At 36.6% G+C, this 21,732-nt stretch overlaps 2 protein-coding genes across 2 annotated transcripts in view; both read right to left on the reverse strand.

The window, feature by feature from the left end:
- TTC21B (tetratricopeptide repeat domain 21B) overlaps nt 1–12,816 on the reverse strand; it is a 31,705-nt gene extending 18,889 nt beyond the window's left edge. Inside the window, exons 1-13 of the mRNA XM_042874782.1 lie at nt 12,753–12,816; nt 12,500–12,629; nt 11,757–11,867; nt 10,987–11,153; nt 10,054–10,176; nt 8,371–8,528; nt 7,476–7,560; nt 6,954–7,052; nt 6,134–6,326; nt 3,938–4,035; nt 3,288–3,488; nt 1,449–1,578; nt 832–989 (exon numbers count right to left, since the gene is read on the reverse strand). Coding sequence (XP_042730716.1) covers nt 832–989; nt 1,449–1,578; nt 3,288–3,488; nt 3,938–4,035; nt 6,134–6,326; nt 6,954–7,052; nt 7,476–7,560; nt 8,371–8,528; nt 10,054–10,176; nt 10,987–11,153; nt 11,757–11,867; nt 12,500–12,629; nt 12,753–12,773 — 1,674 coding nt within the window. The 5' untranslated portion in view covers nt 12,774–12,816. The remainder of the gene's footprint in view (nt 1–831; nt 990–1,448; nt 1,579–3,287; nt 3,489–3,937; nt 4,036–6,133; nt 6,327–6,953; nt 7,053–7,475; nt 7,561–8,370; nt 8,529–10,053; nt 10,177–10,986; nt 11,154–11,756; nt 11,868–12,499; nt 12,630–12,752) is intronic.
- Nucleotides 12,817–16,782: 3,966 nt separating this feature from the next.
- Nucleotides 16,783–21,732, reverse strand: part of LOC122181710 (sodium channel protein type 1 subunit alpha) — a 58,549-nt gene continuing 53,599 nt past the window's right edge. Inside the window, exons 23-26 of the mRNA XM_042874372.1 lie at nt 21,266–21,403; nt 19,439–19,543; nt 18,303–18,573; nt 16,783–17,951 (exon numbers count right to left, since the gene is read on the reverse strand). Of these exons, the coding sequence (XP_042730306.1) occupies nt 16,783–17,951; nt 18,303–18,573; nt 19,439–19,543; nt 21,266–21,403 (1,683 nt within the window). The remainder of the gene's footprint in view (nt 17,952–18,302; nt 18,574–19,438; nt 19,544–21,265; nt 21,404–21,732) is intronic.

The following is a 21,732-nucleotide window of genomic DNA, read 5'->3' on the forward strand; positions in this document are numbered from 1 at the left end:
CCTGTCTGCCATTTCCTCAAACATCTCAGAACAGACCTAACGGGAAAAGATCTAAATAAGGGAAACACGGTTATGCATAAAGTTGCAAGCACCTTGGTATCTCCTGAATAGTTTGTTAACCTTATGCTTTTTTGCATCATTTGGAATAAGGAACTAAAATGAGAGAACACTTGCAAGGAAGTTAAATTGTCCCACTATTCAGCCATGCACTGCCAAGAGACTTAGCCCAACTCAGACCTAAGGAATGCTGTACCATGCACCCTCACCAGTATTAATCAGAAAATTCCTCTGCTGTAAACAAATAAATCAAGTCAGCATAGCATATCCTCAAACTCATAACATTTATGATGCTAAAACATGAATTTCCTTTTCTGAACTCCTCATTCATCTTTGTTACCTTCATTAGTAATTTTGTGCATCTGTGTAAGAAGTACAAAGACGCTGGATCCTTTTCAAGTTCTTCTATATTGGCCTTTAAAGTCAACTGCAAACTTTGTCTGCAACCAGCAACTCCATTCATACAACTTTGTTTTAGTTGGTTTTAGTAGTGACGTAAGAACTGGAGGAAAAGCCATCCCTTCTCTTGTATTTTAACACAATTTCAGTATTTGCAATAATGGATTAGTTCTGTCCCTTGAACCTTACTAGTTAAAAGAAACTAGTTATTTATTTGATAAATATTCAGATACCACATTCACATTAGTATTTAGATATAGAGCTTGTAATGAAAGAGTCAAAAATCTCATTTTAAAGACCACTATATTAAAAAACATACAAGAAACCTTGGATGATTAACTGAATAAAGTAATTTGCTTCTTTTGTCCAACTCACCTCAAAATTGTAGCTCAGGCAGAGTTCCAGGGATTGAGAACAGAGTTTAGTGTTGTTCTGAGCCAAATAGACCTGGGCCATCAGTAAGTGTGCATCTGCATAAGAAGGATCCCTTTCCAGACAGTAACGAAGATTAGTCTGGGCTGCCTCAATATCCCCTAGGAAGTCAAAAAAGAGGAAGTGAAAAAGTAGCTGATAAGAAACACAGGTTAAACAGAACATTAATTCATTATTTACTAATTTGATTATTTTATTTAGTTTTTAATAACTATTAGCATTACACGAACAAAGTCATGCATGAAGGACTACTATTTTTTCATTTATTTATTGCAGCTCTGAACAAAAAAATCAAAACTAGGTTAAAGTTAAGATTTTTTCCCATTGTCCCATCTTCAAATCATTTAATAACTGGCCTCTTTCGGAAAGCAATAGATGAAATATCACATTAATGTGGTCATAGAACTAAAATATGTTCACGCAAGTCACAGAAGTAGCGCAGGTATTCTTCACTTAGCTATGAAGTGGAGTAACACAGTGGACAAGAAATACTTCACAGCTGAAGAGCAAAATCAGAGAAACTAGAGAGGTAGATAGCTAACCATTCATACAAGTATTACCTGATAAATATTTCACCTTTGCAATTAAAAAAACAGCTTGTTGAAGACCTGGCACAGTTTTTACCACAGTTTCAAGAACAGAAGCACAGTGCTTGAGAAGCGGTGAAGGAGACTGCCCAGGACTTGCAGGCTAGGAATAAACCAAAACAAAATTAACAAATCCAAAAAACAACAGAACTAAACCTAACAAAACAAACAAACAAAACCCAGAAGTAACATGTCTGTTAGTAGGCTTTGGGCTTGAATCCCATTTCAAGTCTGAGTTTCACTTTAAACTCTAATGACAATAGTAAAGCTGAAGAGACAAAAGTTGTTGCAGGAAAGAAATATAAGAGTACATTTTACATTTCAAGTACTACTTGTTGATATCAGCAAGAACACAAAACTGCATCATGAATTCCAGGAAAAACAGACCCAGACCTGACGTAACTAAAGAGTTGTCCATAAACATTTGGCAGCAAGTTCAGAATTACCGTGCCAACTGATCAAACAAAATGGTAATATGAACCGAATTTCAGGAGCGTCAAAGCTGGAACGATCCATCAGAGAGATGGGAAGAAAAGTTCCTTGTCCTGTCTCCCCTATGCTCTTTCCATGCTACAGAGCTTACCCTCTCCTATTACCAAATTGAAAGCAGCAGCCTGAAAATAACCACTTCCATTTAATCTTTCACATCAACTGCTATTCTGCATCATGTTAGTTGTTCTTTGTTATAAACAGTTTGTAGCCAATGAAACAGTTACATTGTATAACGAGCAAAAGACAACATAAAGATGCCTCTGCTCATCCTAACACCTTAACATCCCCTCAGGACACGTGCCCTTGAAGCTACAATCTCTTCTTTGTAATAAAGGTATAACGAAACTTCAGGAAAGGTGCCATTTTTCCCATTCTTCTACAGACAGTTGTTAAGACAACAGTTCAGTTTCCATTCCAAATTACAGAACCATCATTGTCATTAAGTATCCAAAGGAAACCTTCAGACACTATTTCATAGAATGACACTTTTTATCTCCATCTGTGCACAAAGTCACATGCAGTAGTTATATTTTTCCAGACTATCAAGCCATATCATCTCAAAGACAGTGGGATAAATTATAACAATGGAACACTCACTGTTTTTGCTGGTTGGATTTTATAGCTTTACATGAATATTTATGGAAAGGTTCTACAATTTGACTAGGAATCTGCTAGAAACAAAGATCACTCCTCGCTATTTCAGAGGGATAATCTCTTTAAAAAAAGACACTCTTTAGAGGTACTTTAAAAGTGTTTCTTCAACTCTAGAGATGTCAGGTCCCCACTGAACGTATTAAGTCCTACATGTCTTTGCTCCAAAACCAGAACAAGTTCAGTCACAACAAGTTAGCCATCTAAAATTAAAAATTAGTAATATATCAATCAAGTAGTAGTCCACTGATTTTTACCAACACAAGCTTAAAAGGAAAAGATATCCTGAAGTGACAAAAATATTTCAGCACCAGAATAATTACAGTGTGAATAACTTTGTCATTAAGACCGTATTCTTAGTTACTTGATCACAAGAAATTCTAAAAAAAAAAAAAAATAAATTCTGTACAAATACAGATGCAAGCCATGAAACTAATATCATAAGTAATATCTGTAATATCAGATATTACAGTACCTGCTGACTTCGCAAAAAAAGTATTTACACAGTTATTTTGATTATAATATAATATCTTAAAAAGCAATTTAACCTCATAGAAATTTACATTTCAAGGGGAAAAGTTTTCTAAGCTTTGCTTCATGATAGCCCAATCTCAAGAAAAAATTCCACAATGTTTTGTTTTCAAAGAGGTGCAATATACAGCTGCTCACCTGTGCCGGGCAAAAATTAAGATATTCCCTAATAATTTCTAGCAAGAAATCAGGATTTAGTTTTTCAAAATACTCCACACCAAGAGGAAAACCATGCAAAGATGAGAAGTGGGTATCTAGAACATCATTCAGCAAGGCAATCACTTCTTCTTGTCTCTTCTGCTTTTTCATAGCAAGGACCGCATGCAAGAAAGATAATTCCTACAGGAAAGAAAAACAGAACATTCTAAATATTCCAGATACATCCACCTATTATTTATACAAAATTACATAATCACTAGTGTTAGCCATTTCTTTTTTTGTGTAGAGATACTGTAACACCTTAAGTATGTTACTGCAAGTGACACCAGTGATCATCCCATTCCTTCATTAGTGCATTCACTTAATTTGTACAAGCAGCTCTAAGTTTTTCTGACCAAAAAATCCTGCAAAAATTAATACCCTTCCATTTCTAACATTTCAAACTTATTTTCAGAGACAGTGCTTAGTAACCACACAGTACTGTGTTGTTAAGTTATTAACTTACATCAATAGGGAATGAAAACTGAAATTTAGAATGTTCCACTTGAGTGACTGAAATGTGGAAGCAGCTAGCAGACCACTACTTAGATAGCAACCAAAGTATTTCAGCATACAAAGATGCCTCCTACCCCAGATTTTCCAATGGACTGTTGGATTTCATTAAGAAACTCCAATTGCTGTTCTGCATCTTCTAGCTGCCCTTGTATTAGCTGACAACGAATAATTCCTGTAACAAAAGATTTTATTTCAGATTTGTCTTCTTAGTCAAACATATGCATTGTTTCCTAGAATTCTTCTCTTCAGCATCTTCATAAAATGGAGATACGAGAAGAAGAATACACCAAGATCTACAGTAATGCTGATCTCACATACTTAGAAATACCTGAAGACACATAACTAATATAAGCCATGTCAAAAAGTCACTTTGTGAAAATATTCAAATCCTAATACTACAAGCTGAGCACAGTACATCTTCAGCTGGTTCTAGACTAACACCAATCAAGCACCATAAATCTTCACTTCCAAATCCAACAATCAAGGTAACAAAAGAACACCCCAGACCACACCCAAACCAGATTTTTTTTATACTGTTTGAATTTTCAGAGTAGAAAGCAGTGCTACAGATGAAAATGCAAAGACTGAAGTACACACGCCATATTTATTCTTCATTTCCTTGAGATCTTCACTTTACCAAAAATAGGTATTTCTTTTCCTCCCAAAGATCTTCCAATCCTTAAGCTGCAGTAATTATCAGAAGCCTTGCCTGATTATGTTTCATACATGTCTAAATTAGGCTGAAAAGCATGCACTTCAGTCTTCACTGTGGACAGCTTGTTCTACCGCCTATCCTTTATTATTTCCGCAGTGCATAAGAGCTTTCCAGCTTTGGCAAACGTTTGTTAACTTTTCGAATTTATTGAAATGATAATGTCTGCTCCCAAGGGCATAAAATAAAAAAAACAGACATTCAGATGACAGAAAAGTGCAATTAAAATATAACTTCAGTGGTGATGCATGTTAAAAAAAAAAAAAAAGTGTGTTTTGGATGCAGCCCCGGCACGGAGAGGTCTGAGGAAACCTAATGCTTCATCTGCATACATGAGTCACAGAAAGAACGGCAGGGTAGTCCGTGGTAGACAAAAAATGTCTTTCTTTACCTCATAATCTCCTCCAGATAACTTTGCTTCAGCCAGGTCTGTGCACACCCAGAAGAATGCATCAAACTAAAAAAATCAGGCTCTAGTTTAAACAAAGGCACTGATGTGTGACGGTAAATCTGAGTTACCACAGACAAGTACAGTAATTGATGGTTTTCAAGGATAAGAAAGTAACTGTGTGAGTATTTACAGCAGCTGAAACTCAGACCAACACATCTGATAAAGCAACAGCCTTTTTCCATGGTCAAATAAACAGTAATCAATGATTTGCTCCCTCCCTTCATTTGTGCTTGTTTCACTAACAGACACGCACAGCCACACAGAACCATTCCAACAAGAGGCTAGCAGTGGACAGCTAATGCTTTGGTGGGCTTTTTTCCTCCTGAATCAGGAGTACGTGGGGAAAAGAAGGGAAACAAATATTTTCATTCTTCTCCTGTATGAAGAACTACTGCCCAGTGTTGCTAATCCCTGTCTTATGGTAAGATCTAATACTCTTTAAGGAGCGACAACACTGCAGCACCACGTATTTTGCAGTTATGTGCTTCTGTAAATCTGCTGTACAGATCTGCATCGTGATTAAAATAAAAGGAATGAGTACACCATATGCATTACACTAGTCAAAGTAACAAGAAAAAATAAGTTACCTCATGTCTGCATTTTAAATGGACTATCCTGCTGAAAGCCAAGAACATAATACTGCACAAAATAGTAATGTCACAAAACAACAGAGCCAAAAATTGGAAGGAAAGGAAAAACAGCCCTAGTAAAGTTAGTCTTCAGTGACACTAATGAAATTTTAAAAGCTTCTTCCCCTCTCTCAAGTAACTCCAGATAGAGAAACCTAAGGCAATGCCTCATGTACTAAAAAAAAAAAAAAAAAAAGTGTTAAATGAAGATATCATATAATTTTAGGCATGCACTGGAGAAGAAAACAAATCGAAACCATCAGAATACGTGAAGATATAACTTCCTAAGAATAAACACTGTACAAATGCTGCAGATCTAACAAATACCTAGCAAAATAATTTCACAAAACAAGAACAATATGCTATTCAGTGATAGTTCCTGTTATTCATATTAGCAGAAGTAGGAAAATTTCATAAACAAAGCATCACCCATCTGAAGTGCCATAAAATAAAATAAAAAACAAGTTTAAGACCTTACCAGTTAGGGCAGAAACACTTGTTTCATCAAGTGTCATAGCAGTCTTATACCATTTTAAAGCTTCTTTCACTTTTCCTTGTAAAATCATTTGGTAGCCAAGCTCCGTAGCAAATTCTGCATTGTCAGAATCCAAATTAAATGCTCTTTCTACTAATGTTTGTGTATGCTGAAGGATGAGCTGGTTCCGGCCACACTAAAAGGTAAGAACAATCTTAAAGTTTGAATTCTTTTTTTTTTTTCCCCTCCAAATTCAGTTAGGAAAAGATAAAGGTATTTCAGATTTTAGAGTTTGCACATTTAATATTACTGCAACAGTGGAAAAAAACCCATAACCTCACGTAAGATGCAGTAGTTCTGTAAGAATTCAAACAGTAAAGTGTGCTAGGGCTCAAACAAATACAGAATACCATATAAAAGAAAATTCCACACAGTTGATAGTTGCTTTGAATGCCTTCTTAAAAGGGTCCTGATAAGGATTAAAGAAGCTTTCCACTTCAAAGCTGTATGATGAAGCTTACCAGATCTTTGTCCTACTAAACATTCTATGAGATATTTGAGTATATTTTCATTGAAAACCTGTTTCTCATTTAAAAAGTAAGTAACAAAAACATTTCAGGAATGATACTGCTCAAGTATTTGAAATCACAATGTAAATGAATGCAAAACTTGAACAAATTGAGTTACCAAAGGCCATACAAGTTAACTTATTTAAATCTTTTGGAAAGCACTTATTAGAACACATTCTCTGGTACAACTGTTAAGTAAAACAAACGATGTGTGGTTATTTGTCTGTTGCTTAAGAAAAAGAAAGTATACTCACTGTTCTACTGAAAGCTAACGCCATTTTGTAGCGGAGCTGTGAGTTACTCGGCTCCAACCTGTCCAACGCTTTAAGGAGGTCGCTCAGTCTTGCCGAAGCCTTAGAGAAAAATCAATGACATCACTGAAAGAATTAACAGATTAGGACCACTAAATTTTCACCAAAAACATTTTACTGCATAGCAGTATTTTGAAATTTATATTCAGAGGTGTTCAGAGATAGAAATCAGATAGATTTTTTTCTAAAAAACGGCAATTTCTAGAAAAATACATTGATTAGCAAAGGGAGAATATAATAGGTCATTGTATATCCCCTAAACATTCTACAAAAAGTGAATAACTTGAGCTGAATCTGAGCTGGTGGGAGTGTCCCATGAAGCAAGATCCGTACATCTTGCTAGGGCTTCAACACAATACAGACACAGTATATGAGGGGGAAGATAGAAAGCTTATTGTGAATGTGGGATCTAACCCCTAACAAAGGTTGCGTTGTGCTCAGCTGTCTGCAACCAGCAAGACTCACCTCACGTACATTTCCTTCCCTGCACAGAAAATGCAAGGCCTCCATTCTTGTGGCCTCTAAATTGAGAGCATCTTTCTGCAATAGCCTAAAACCAAACAAAACATACATTTAAAGAAGCCTAACCAGATTTTTTGATTCACAACCATTTTCAGTGAAAATAATTAATATTCTCTTCATTTTCAAAGCTTTGGTAAATCTATCACAGTGGTAAATACAAAATATTTTTAATATATTGGTTATTGTTACCCTGTTTTATTCAGTTCATATGATAGAACTTGAATATGGCTTTAAGGCTCCTCCTCAATTGATTGAATCTCCCCAGTATTCAATAAAGTAATTAAACCTTCAGGTTCCTAAATTGAGCTTATGTAAGGTAATGTTACCATACGTGAAGCTACAAGAAAGCTTCAAATGCAAATGTTTTCAAATAACTTCTCCCACTTCAGTAACATCACCTTCGAATTTTTCTTTCCAGCTAAAATACCTTTAACAGTAATACCAAAAAGAATTAAAAAAAAAAAAAATCAAGGTGCAAGGGGGACAACCTTACAGAGTGTTGACATGAACAACTGTCGTAACTTGTATCACACCATCACTTTAAATCACACTTCTCATATGAAATCACAGCTTCTGTCACTTCAGGTCTGCCTCAACAGAGACCCTCCCTCTTTCCTGCAGAATGGGTTCCAGGTGATTGTGTGATGTCACTTGATTTAATATTTTTGAGAGCCATGGTGCAAACATATTGATGTAATTGCGTACAATTCCAAGGCTAGGCTCTTACTGAAGTTCATTTTGTTTAATGAACTTAAAACTGCTCTAACTTCTTCCAAAGTATTCTTACAGTCTAAACATATAAAAAGCACCATCAGCAATGTGTTAGTTCATACTCAACCTATGTGCTGTTTCAACTGCCTGTTCCCAGTCCTGCAAGGCTAGCTGTAGCTTCATTTTCTTTATGAAAGCAGGAAGGAAGTTTGGAAAGTTTGCAATTATCTGGTTCACCGTTTCCAGAGCTCCTGAATAATTCTGTCGGATCTCAAAATATTGTGCCTAAAGGAAGGAAGACAAATTGCATCAAATCCTGTGCAGAAGTGGAAAGATACAGAATTTCCTTCCATACAGAAACCATTTTTCAATATGCATTTTACTTCAGCATCAACTAGAATTATCATACAAAAGAAATACGAAAATACTGTGTGGGGTAAGCACCTCTATTTCAAGTTTAACACAGCATCAACAAGAAAAAGCCCAGGAGATGTAACTGAAGAGTGACATTGTTTTAGTAGCTGTTGACAACTTTTGTTGAAGCAGTTTAGACATTTCAGGATATTGAACATAACCAACAGATCGCAGAACTTATTCAAAACTTGAGTCCCCATAGGTCACTGTTGTTGCCACACTTAACAATATTCAAGTACTTTGTACAGCACTCCAAGTACAAGACTACATCAGAAGTAGTATCACAGTTTGACATGAGTGCCACTGAGTAGAAATCAATTTAGGGCTCATGTCCTCAACTTTACTTCAAAGCTTAAAATTCACTTACTGTATTCCAGGTGATTGTGTGCATGTCACTTGATTTAAATTTTTTGAGAGCCATGGTGCAAACATAAAAGTTACCACAGTTTCTTAAATAACAGCAAGACAATTATCTGCCTAAAATGTAATTGCAATAACACTTTTAAATGTACTGGTAATTGAATACATACAGTCATGCACACATGTGCACCCAAATACTTTGTGCATTGCTCTGAGCTACAGTCTTCTATATCACACATTCAAAACAAGCACTTGCAATTGAATAATGACAACTTAGAATAAGACAAAAACATTCACAGACAACCCCACTGCAGCCTTTTAACTACTATATATATTTTTTGTTTTACTATGGCACATAGTAATTCTGTAATGTGGACAAGCATCCTCTGTGAAACTTCCTCTGACTTGGACATTTTCAGATGGTGCCAAACTTCATTTCTTGCATATGAATAGATGAACTCAAAGTTTTTTTTTTTTTCTTATGCACATACTAAAAATCATACCTTTAGTTTACATTCAGACTGACTGCATTTCATTTGTAGCCATTGTTTTTTTACACTGGTGCCTATTGGGCCTTAAGGTGTCATTTGGAAGTTAATTATACTTTAAAAAAAAAAAAAACAACTCATCACTTGAACAGTTATTGCTTATTTACCACTATGCTGCCTGTCCTTTTGTCTTCATCAGGACAGAAAGTAAGAAATATTACGAACCCTGGCTACTCAGTACAATTAGCTACTATTTAAAGCAGGCTGTTTACCACAAGAAATGCAAATGTCAGCTATTTTTACAGTTCTAGAACTCAAATTGTTTGGTAACTTTTATATTCCTCAAACAATTGTGTAAGTGACCCACACTTAATTTCTGCTAAAATCTACTAAAGGCTTTTAAAAAAAATAATCTAGTCAACTGAACAAAAAGAATACGAGTGAGCTGTATCTCTACTTGCACATGCTCTAATCATTAGCAAGCTCTAATTATTAACAAAAAGCTGCAGTAATACATTTAGAAAGCGTTAAAATCAAAGTAAACGTACTTTACCAAGGAGAGCAAAAACATCATTCCCTTCCTGCAGCGCTTCATCAAAGTACTTCACTGCTTTTTTAATATGAGTTTCTTTCCCACAAGTGAGATCAAGCCATGCTTTCAGAATCAGTCCCTGCAGAAAAACTTGCAATCATTGGTGTTCTTATTAGCCTTTATTACAAAGGCTATATGCTTTATTACAAAGAAGTATGTTATGCAGAACAATAAATGGAAAGAACCATACTATAAAATAAGACTGAAAGAGAATTAAAAGCTTCTGACTTTGATTTATCTAAAATATATGACTGAAATTATAAGCAGTACACAACTCTAAATATTAGTAATTCATTCATAAATTAATTCAAACTCAAATCAAATAATTAAAGGATTAAATAACTTAAAGGATTAAAAGCAACAATGGAGCTAACCTCAACTAACAAACTAAGCAGGATTAAAGATTCTTAAAACAGTAACTGTCAGTGTCTCCATAAATGCAGAAGATGTTGCTACATACAACAGTTACACAGGTTTTACATTACATTCAGGTAAAGGAAAAACCTGCCCTTAACAACTGCTGAAACTGTTCCAACCCTTTGGGTTTTTTAATCTCTAAATTCAGAGGAGATGACGCTTCCTCTACTGACATCATCAATTTTTTGTTGTTGCTTTGATACTGATCATGATAACAATCCTAGCAAGAGCAAAACTGACATAACTATATTACCTCCATTGGACAGTGCAGAACTTTGATTTACTGACTAACAATATGTTCAAAGAAAGTCACTAGGAATTTTATTCATCCCTGTCAAATGCAATTACGATGTTGAAGTATTAAAACACAAAGTTCATCAAAGGAACATCAAAATACCATCGGTGTAGTAAACCTAGCTTCATAGTATATGCACAGTCCTCTTACTACTTTACGTAGAAAGAAAAAGGCTACCTCTTTATCACCACTAGAAACTTTGATCACCCGATCAACGTATTCCCGGGCTTTGTCTTCACGACCAAGATGCCACAAAAATAAGCCAGCGAAGTAGAGAGCTTGCTGTCCTGCTGTTTTTCGTTGCTCCTTCAGTTTTGTATCCAACTCTAGAATAGCATCCCGATCTGAAAATACAAACGTCAAATATATTCTTTCGCTCACATTAATTTCTGGTCCTTTATGTAGAACTGTTAAAATCAAATGTCTGACTCTCATCGCTAAGACTTTTTCAGAAAGTACTGAATATATGATAAGTTCAGTATCTTAAAGCTTTAATCCATGGAGACAGAAATAAATGCAGAGTCATTAATCAGAGCTATTTCACTCATTCATTCAACATTTACCAGGGTAACTTGAAGTATACTAATGGCCTGGCTTTCATGACTTATTAATAAACTTGCAGTTTTACTCAGAAGGACTGATATCAGTCAGACAAAAGGAAATAAGAATTGAAAGCAACCTGATTTTAAATTTCTTTCTCCATAAAATATTTTTCACCTTGGCAGGTAAATTAGTTTTTCAGTGTTTAAAGATTTAGATTTAACTCTTCACAGCTATATATTTTGGTATTTTTATTTACAGCCTTGATAAATTTCTAAGTACTAGAAATTATGTCAAAAGCAAAGTTGGGGTAAATCCTTTAAAGTTACGCAGAATTCATCTACAACTCCCAAGTCTTCACATATGGCTGTTAAAAACATAAACCATTATTGTTTTAATGAGTATACCTGGATTAGGGCTCTTCTTGTGGGCATAGATCAGTGCCATCATTGCACAAAGTGACACTTCCTGTTTGTTCTTAATGGATTCCAGTAGCCGAATACCTTCTTGGACATCACCTAGTGATAACAAGAGTGAAATAAGCTGCAAAGTCTTTGAGAGGACAGAGAAGATCAGTGTAAAAAACTCCTGACTCCATTTTTATTTCTGCGCTTTTCCCAACTCTTTTTACATATTTTTCCTTATCAATGATGTCAATTTTCAGCTGTTTGTGCAAACTCTCCAAACAAACACAAGGAACAAAAAAGAACATTTCAGTACAGAGAACTTGAAAGAAGTTATGTGTTAGGCCAGCCTGAAATATGGCTTCTGCTAACCAACCTTGTAAAAGCACCCAACTGGTACCAGCCCACAGCTCCCCAGGTGCAGATGGGTACAATGTTAGGCACAGATGCACTGAAACCAACCAGTTCTTGTGACACAAAGCACCGGCCACACCGTTAGATTCCAGATTCCCTCCAAAGAAGCTATTTGCCTGACTGATACCCACAAAGTTACTGAGAAACACGGAACCACATCACTCCTCTCTCCCGCACCGCGTGCCTCATAGCTGCCTCACCGGAACATGCGGGTGGGAGGACTCATTAAGTACCGCACGTACGCGGCTCACTGAGCGCGAGCGGTCTCACAAACACCGCGGAGCACCCAAGGCCCAAGCGTCGCCACAGCCTCCAGCGGCACTCCTCGTTACCTGTGCGCAGCGCACCGTACGCCCGGTAGAAGTGGAACACCGGGTCGCTGCCCAGCCGGCCCAGCGCCTCCTCCGCCGCGGCCCGGACATGGTGAAAGTAGCACTCCTGGCAGTAGTAGTTGAGCAGGGCCTGCGAGAGAAGCGAACCCGATTCGCTCCCGCAAACGCACCCGCGACCGCCCCGTTTGGCGCTACCCGACGCGCGTCCCCACTGCCCTCAGCGCCTTCCCCCCCCCAGCACCGTGGCACGCACCTGCTGCACCGCCGCGTCCATCGCCTCCGCCGTTGCTAGCCAACGCCACCAGGGAGAGGCCGCCGGAAGGGGCGGGGAAGAGCCCAGCGGCACGCTGCCATTGGCTGTCTGGCAAGAGCGCGCCCTACCATTGACTCCAAGAGAAAGGAGGCGGGAGAGACACAGGAAGGAAAACTGCAAGCGCCGGAACGAGTCGGACGCTCAGGGGAGGGGGGCGGGAACAACTTCACGGGAGACCGGGTTTGAACAAGCCCTCGTGGGGGGTCTGTAACGGCCGCGCCGCGCCCGGCTCTTGCTGAAGCGCGTCAGGGTCCGCGGGGTGTTGGTGCACGTAGTGCCGTCCTGGCGGCTGCATCAGCCGCTCGGCCGTGCCCTGCGGGCGCAGCCTCCTCCAGCCTGCCTCCCGGAGGCTCCCGTGCCGGTGAACTCGGAATTCTGAATGGCTGGCTGTGACATTTGTTCCGACGTAAGACTGCCTCATGCTCCCGTTACGTTGTTATATACCACAATATTGAGCACTTTAGGCTCTGTAAAGCTCTCCAGCAATGAAATAGCAATGTAATAAAATCAAAGACAGAAAGTTCTCTCTCTTTTTTTCCCCATTTCTTCCGTTCAAGTGAATTAGAGTTAGAAGAGTTTAGTAAAAATCAGGTTTTCCATTTGGACTGAAGGCGCTGTCCTTTGTGTCCAGGCATCAGAAACAATTCTTGCTGAATGGCTTTGCTTTAGGAGGGACGTGCTGTCTCTCCAACACGTAAGCAAAGCATTCTCTAGAAGATTCAACAGTAAAGACATTTAATAAAAGGAGCAAACCAGTCGTAGAATCAGAGAATGCAATCAAAGAATCACTAAGGTTGGAAAAGACCACTAAGTTCATTTTGTCCATCGCCAACCCATCTCACCGTGCCCACTAACCACGTCCCTCAGTGCCACATCCCTGTGGTTCTTTAACACCTCCAGGGACAGTGAGCCCTCTACTTCTCTGGGCAACCCATTTCAACACCTCATCACTCTTTTTGAGAAGAAATTTTTCCTAATATCCAACCTGAGCCTCCTCCTGGTGCAAATTAAGGATTTTATTACCTCTTATCCAGTCACTGTTACTTGGGAGGAGAGGCTGACCCCCACCTTGCTACAACCTCCTTTGAGGCAGTTCAGAGAGAGATAAGGTGAGTCTCCTCCTCCCCTAACTGAACAATTTTGACCAATATCATCAGATTCTTTTCCTCCGCACAGCTCTCCAGCCACTTTGCCCCAAGCCTGTAGCAACGCATGAAGTAGGTATGACTAATTCAGTGTTGGACTGAATTAGTAGGTGAAGCTAATTTTCTGAGCTGAGACTGCTTTGCATAAGCTTTTCTAATGAATCCAGCACATATGGCTCTACCCCATCACTCACTCCTTATAAAGTCCTAAGTTGCTAAGGAGGTATTATGTAAGAATAATTTTTTTCCTCGTCCAGGATGATCCTTCAAAAAAATCTAAAAAATTTCAAGGTACTCTACCTGTACTGAAGCAACATTTCAGCTTCTTTGACATTGAAAACCTGAAATAGGTAGGAGAAACAATTATTTTTGTTTTCCTATTACCTGTAAACTGAAATGATAGTGACATAATTCTCATCTGTCTCTTTGAGAAAAGCAAAGTTTTAAAACCTGTAGGTAGAATATTAAATAATATTCAGTTTACTACCTGTGAGCCTCCTATAGGACACATTCAGGACAGCTGTAATACTTGTCTGTTGAGGACTCCCATGCAGGAAGTGGCTCATGGAGTTACTCTGTGCAGTACTGTAGAAACACAGAATCATCATGCTCAGTATTTAACATGCATTAATTATAAATGTTAAAAAGCATACTGTTTTTAAACTAATGTCAGATAATAACGACAAAAGGAGCATACAATAAAAAATGTAATCTTTATTATTTCGGCACATTAATAATGTTATTTAGCTTCACTTAGGGTAATAGTAGCATTTTCCTGCATGCAGTTCACTAATATAGTATTTGCCAGTAACTTTAATAAAAGTAATCTATATTTAATTTTCCTGTGTAAGAAACATAAAATGTCCTGATGTGTTTGATTATATGGTTTTGCTACTTTCTCTTTGTGAAAAAAATATTGTGGACCCATTATAACATTTAGAACTGCACTATGAATAATTTTTTAAAAAGTGTGTGAGATATGAGAAAAAAACTAAGGATTCTGCGAAAGGAAGAATGTATTTGAATTTGAAAATTTGTTATGCAGGCACTGCTTAAACATTCAATTAACACTTTACATCTTTTTCCAACTTAAAAAAAAAAAAAAACAACCAAATAACTAGAGTTTTAGAAGCAAATTATGAACTTATTTTGCATAAAGAATTGACATGTTTGCAAATGCAGTAAAAAATAAGACCTACAGCTATCTGTTCTCTTAGTCATATCATGTTCTCTGGAGTACTTCTGCGAAAAAGTGCTGCAGACAGAAAGTAAAAAGAAATGGTGTGGAGTCAACCTGAAGATAAAATTCAGTTCTTGTTGTATGTACATAATGCTGAAAAAGAAAATAAAATGATTTTTACAGTATTTATATTTGCTTATAAAATTCTAACATTATTTTCAACAGGTCTAGTAGTTTTCAACGTCTGTACAGTTTGGATATACACTATATGCTTTTCACTGAAAATTCAAAAATGTAAATCAAATGAGTTCCTAAATAGCTGCAAAATATTGCTTAATGGTATGGAAGAATGAGGTCTTGTTGAATAGTTTACTTCATTTAGCTCTGATGTATGGCTTCCCTTTTTTAAGAATCCTGGACAATCAAAGGAACAGAGGCATAGGCAATATAAACATGCATTGCTAGCATCCAAACTATCTATACTGGTAGATAATACATAATTTTACCTGTTGAAAGCTTGCACATTACACTTATTGTGGTACATATTTGATGCAATAAATGTGCTCAGGTCGTTATCTGTTTGCTCAAACATGCACCACAGGTTAAAAATTACTATTTACATAGCAGAGGGCTTTTCATTAACATACAACATCAACCTTACCAAGAGCTGAAGGTGGCTAAACAATACTGCAGGATAAAGCAGAACAGCATTATTAAGGGCTCTTTCTGATCAATTTGGCAGTTTGGGCAGGTTCATTTAGTGTTTTTATGCAGAAAGACGTTTGATAAAGACAGAATCTGTGACTCCAGACCCAGAAAGAAATCTGTACTTTCTGAAATTTAATTGTCTGTGCAAAATAAATAAGTAAATAAATAAATAAATAAACAAATATCTGCTTTTACTGTTCTTGTGAGTTACAGGGGACTTTACAGGCATACCAAGACTGGTTCGGACGCGATACAACATGAATACATTAATTAAGCACCTCAGAATTTATTATTCCTTTCCAGAAACACTGAGCTAAAATCAGTTATTCTTTGTGACTTAATGTTATTTTCATGCATGATCTATAAGTGCAGCATGCCTTCATGCAAATCATTTCTGTGTGTATATTAGTCGCATAGTAGAACACCTGGCTCTTATACCTGTAAAGTAGTGCTGGACCCCCTCTCCCAACAGAAGACCCATTTACAAAAATAGTTACATGTAACAAACAACATATGAATTAAAAAAAGATGAATCCACCAACACAGATCTGTAAAAATATGATGTATATGGCAGTTGAAATGCAAACAGTGGGTACAGTTATTGTATTGTTTTACGCTAAACACACAACTAGAACTTGGTTTGCACCCCTTAGCTGGTCCCTACAGCCTGAGTAGCCATTTTTTCTCTCCTCTTCAGCAGTGTCAGCTGGTAGTGAGAACAGTTAAATCTTGTCAAGGTTGTTTCCCCATGTCACAATCACAGTTACTGACGAGGGGTTGCTGTCTTTTAATAGGCACTGACCTTTAATGTATAGTATGTTTGTAAAAATTGTCAGTTTGGCATAGACCTCCAGCAGGAGTCCTGTTGACACAAACACATGACCTTTGCAGGCTATGAACTACTTTGCACATAGATGATTTTGCTTGCTATTTATTTTTATTTCTGTACACCTTTATCTTCCTTTTCGTGCTTTTCTTTGACTGCCCTTGTTACACGATCATAAGAAGGTGGACAAACTGCTGTTGATGCAGTTATATCAGTCTTCTCTGTAAATGAGTTTTCATTTAACTTGTCCAAAAGGATTTCATCTTTAATGCCCAGACCAGCCCCCCCTTCAGTTTTGTTTTTGTTATAGATAAAGGAGGCTTGTTTTACTGTTCGTTTTAATAGGTGGCGTCTAAAAGCACGTTGAATAATGACAGCAGATACTTCTTCTTGTTTTCTTTTTAACGTTGTTGTGATTGGTTCATAAGAAGCTTTAGAAGGGTTTGATGCCATAAATCGGTCTTCCATCTGTATCCTGAGGGCATCCATCTCCCCACTTTCCCCTAACACACGCTTTGTGAAAGCAAACAGGATGTCAAGGCAGTGAATTCTGTCACCGCTTACCATGGGCAGATCCATTGCAATCAGCTGGACCTTGTTTGGTTTGGGAAGGTGAAGAGGAGGCTCAAGAGCTGCTGCAAAATCAGACAATTTCTCAAATTCCATGAATTGCGTTGCATCTGGATCAAACTTCTCCCAGACTTCATAGAACATCTCAAAGTCATCCTCACTCAAGGGCTCGGCACTTTCTTCAGTTGCAACACCAAAATTCTCCAGAATGACAGCAATGTACATGTTCACCACCACCAGAAAGGATATGATGATGTAGCTGACAAAGAAGAAAATCCCAACCGAAGGGTTGCCACAGTCGCCTTTAACAGAGCTCCCTGGGTGAGCTTTGTTAGGATCACAGTCCGGCTCCCCACTGTTAAGAATCGGGGCTAACAAGCCATCCCAGCCAGCAGATGTGGTAATTTGAAATAGGCAGATCATGCTGTTGCCAAATGTTTCAAAGTTGAACATGTCATCAATTCCAGCTTCCCTCTTAACGTAGGCAAAGTTGGACATGCCAAATATGGCATAGATAAACATGACCAAGAAGAGCAGCAGGCCAATGTTGAACAAAGCAGGAAGAGACATCATCAGAGCAAAAAGCAGAGTGCGGATTCCCTTTGCGCCTTTAATGAGACGCAGGATGCGACCTATTCTGGCAAGTCGGATGACTCGGAACAAAGTAGGGGACACAAAATATTTCTCAATCATCTCAGCTAAAAACATACCTATAATAGGAGGAAAAATAAACAAAGATATATTACCACACTCTCCATATTATAGTGACAATTTAGAAAAAAATAGTTTTAAAATTGATGTTCTATATAGCAACTAAAAATATTCTGTAGATTGCACCTGCATAATTGCTTTCTACCAGGTATAGTTAATATTTACAAGTGCAATGTATTTTGAATGATTACAACAAAAACGATGATTAGGTAAATTTTTAAATAAAATGAGAACATGCAAGACTTAGTTAGAAGCCTTGGAATAGCAAGAGCCAGCCATATAGTACTACTGAGTAAAAGTTCAACTTATATTCATTTTACCCTCTTTATAGGTCAATAAATGAGACTTACCTACTATTGAGAGAATGACAACGACAAAATCAAAAATATTCCAGCCTATAGTGAAATAATAATGGCGGAGTGAAATTAATTTCAGGACACATTCTCCAGTGAAAAGGACAATGAACACCAAGTTTATCCAGTATAAAATATTTTCCATTTCTTTACTCTGGTCATCAGTTTCTACCATCATGGTGACCATGTTAAGACAGATAAGAATCATGATACTAATGTCGAATACTTGCTGTGTCACAAAATCAAAGACCATGCCTTGAAACTTGTTCTGAGAAGGAAAAAAAGAAGCAAAACATCCATTACAGATTGTAATAATTTTTTTCTTTTCCTATTAGAAGAAAGCAGAAAAATATATGTAGTAAAACCAGTAAGGTTTCCATAAAAACATATCTAGGAAATGTAAATAGATTAATCAAAGTGAATACAGCAGATTAGTTCAGTCTGTTTGTTAGTTTTTCTGTGTGTTTTGTATGCTACCTGGCATAATCATAACATGCTGGATTTTGAATTCATCATTATCTCTTTTTCCATGCAAGCTTTTGCCTCATACACTTTCTGTTCTGTGAAATGAATAAAATTGAGAGCTTATAGAAAAACAGAGTAAGATTGTGTGATTAAAGGCAGTCCTTTAAGCATAGCCATGAAAATGCTTTTGTGGAAATCATGTAATCAGTTTCTCTTCTGTATTACAACTTTGGAGTGTTTGACTTCACTATATTTGCATTCCTTTTAAAATGATCTCAAGTAATTGAATGGGAAATCATGAAGCTTTGACCAAACAACTAATCGTTGCTTTTTATTCTGAAAATTTTTTGAAATTTTCAGGAAACATAACACAGCAAATCCAGGAAATGGAAAAAAAATCACCAAATAGTTTCTAAGTATAAGGATTTTATAATGTATTATGACTGATAAATGATAAACCAAGAGAATGGCAGGTAACTTCAAACACAGTTATTGAAAGGAGATATGTTGCTTATAGTTTGCTGAGCAGCATACGCATTTTCCATTTTTGCTGACTCATAAATCAGTTAATGATAATTAACTGATAATAAATTAGTCTCTCTTCATACTGATAAAAAAATGAGCTCTACTTAAAAAGCTATTAGCCTGATGTATAGAAATAATTTTACCCCTGGTCTTGGTATAGGCTTTTGTGGTTTTTTGGATCCCAACTTCTTCATTGCATTGTAGTATTTCTTCTGCTCTTCTGTCATAAATATGTCTTGACCTCCAAAGTAAAAACATGAAATCAAAGCTGGTTACAATCAGATTTATATGCAGTGTTGAAAAAGCTTTTAAAGTGAAATGTGATTAACATATTTATTTATAATATATGTGTCACTGTGATTGTCTTGTTAAAATGCACCAAATACTCCAGGAGAAATGACAGTAGATTCAGTGAGAAAACTGATGTTTGTTACCTTACACTATTCTCTGCTTTGTTCCATGTGAAATTATAACATCGTCAGAGAATTCAGAGGTTGTTAGGCAGCATGGATATCTTCTAGAATCAGCACAGATTACTGGCATTTTTATGTTAGTCAACAGAAAGTTAAAAGAGAATGGAATGGCCAGCTTCAATAGCTTGAGAAAACTAACTTCCATACCAAGCAACACTTGGTGAAGCAGCAATCAGACAAAAGTTTCTGAGAATTATTATTATTATTATTATTATTATTGTTATTATTATTATTATTGATGAAAAATGGTAAGGAGAATTTGTGCTAGTAAACATTGTGCATGCAAGATTGTTTCTTTTCCCAGAAAATTCATTGAAATGGCACAAATATTTTCAAAGACAGATGATGTTCATTAGTGTTCTAGGACTGCCCATCTTGTTAAATCAGTGTAAAGATAAAGTTCACGTTATTTCACTTATTGTAGTTACGTATATGGTAGAGCTGATATGCAAATGATCCAAAAGATCATTCTTTCTTCTGCAGAAAAAAAAGATAGCCTTTGAATTCATGTGATAAATAGTAAGTGTATAGTCAACTTGAATCCTAACTGATTCTATAGATCTTGTATTGGCTGAGTTTCTCCTCATCATGTGGAAATACTGCAGATTAGTAATATGAAAGGTACGAGCGATAAGTACCTATAATTTATGGAACTCACAGAAAATGTTGTCTAGGTCCTGTTGTTTGACATAAAACTAACCTTAATATGTTCACAGAGTTAACACCTTAAGAGAGGTAAATATAAAAAATATTATGAACACTAGCTACATATTAATTTTAAATGAAACCTGGAAGAAACCTGGAAGACAGAATATTTTGATATGGACAGGAATTTCCTGAAAATCATAAAGACTGAATAGAGGAAGATCTCTTAGTTATCAAATCTCAGTGTCTGCAATATAAGCATTTATTTGATAAATTGGTTTTAAAGATAAGCAGCTGATACTCAGACCATTCATGTCAGTGAGATTCATAGCTGCACGATGAAAGTAAAAGCAGTCATCTTTGTAACCTACAATGGCTACAAATCACTATTCGATTCAGTGCTACAGAATAGAATTTGGGAGAGTCATCGAATACTATGATCATTAAAACAGCGTTTGTAGGAGACCAACGGTGTAATGCTTTATTTATCATAATCAAGTAACTTTTTGTGCTGATAAAATCACTACAAATAACAAAAAAGAAAATGAAGAGTGCTTTAATGTACAGGTGTATGTAAGGGAATTGATTCTGCAACAATATTTTATTAGTTTATGCATGAAAAAGCAGATGATTTGAGGAAGATTAAACTGAACATTGAAAACAGAAAGGAGAAAGGTGTGTACTGTACAGTACAGTGTAAAATCTTATGAAGTTAACGAATGCAACATCTGGGTAAGATTTTATATTACGGTATTCTTCAGCTTTTCAGTTTTGATACATTCCATATATCATGGACTTATAGGAAGGCACTATTTTGCAGTATCTTTAGAAGAGGAATGAAAAGATACTTATCTTCTTTTTCTGCTGATTGAAGTTATCAATGATGACACCAATGAACAGATTCAGGGTGAAAAAAGACCCAAAAATGATAAAGATGACAAAATATAAATACATGTACAAGTTGTCTTCATACTTGGGTTGCTGTAACACCTGAGGAAAAAATATGAAATGTCGTTCTTAAGATTTCATATGAAAATTTCAACTGAATAAGCAGCAGTCTTGGACAAAATATCTTGTATTCCCTTGTCACTCACATCAATACATTTTTGTCCATTCCATCTATTACTGTCAGCATCATATTTGTGTTCATATTTGATACAACAATTTGCCACAGCAGAATGTCATATTAGCTCATTTGATTCTGTTTCATCCTCCTGTATGCATATTATTCACTTTTGGAAGATATATAAATATGCATTTGTTGATAGACATGCATCAAGGATAAAATGTACTTATACTAATGTATAATACTACTATAC

Source organism: Lagopus leucura, unplaced genomic scaffold (genome assembly GCF_019238085.1).
Source record: "Lagopus leucura isolate 7727_CA_CO unplaced genomic scaffold, USGS_WTPT01 Super-Scaffold_100012, whole genome shotgun sequence".
Taxonomy (NCBI): Eukaryota; Metazoa; Chordata; class Aves; order Galliformes; family Phasianidae; genus Lagopus; species Lagopus leucura.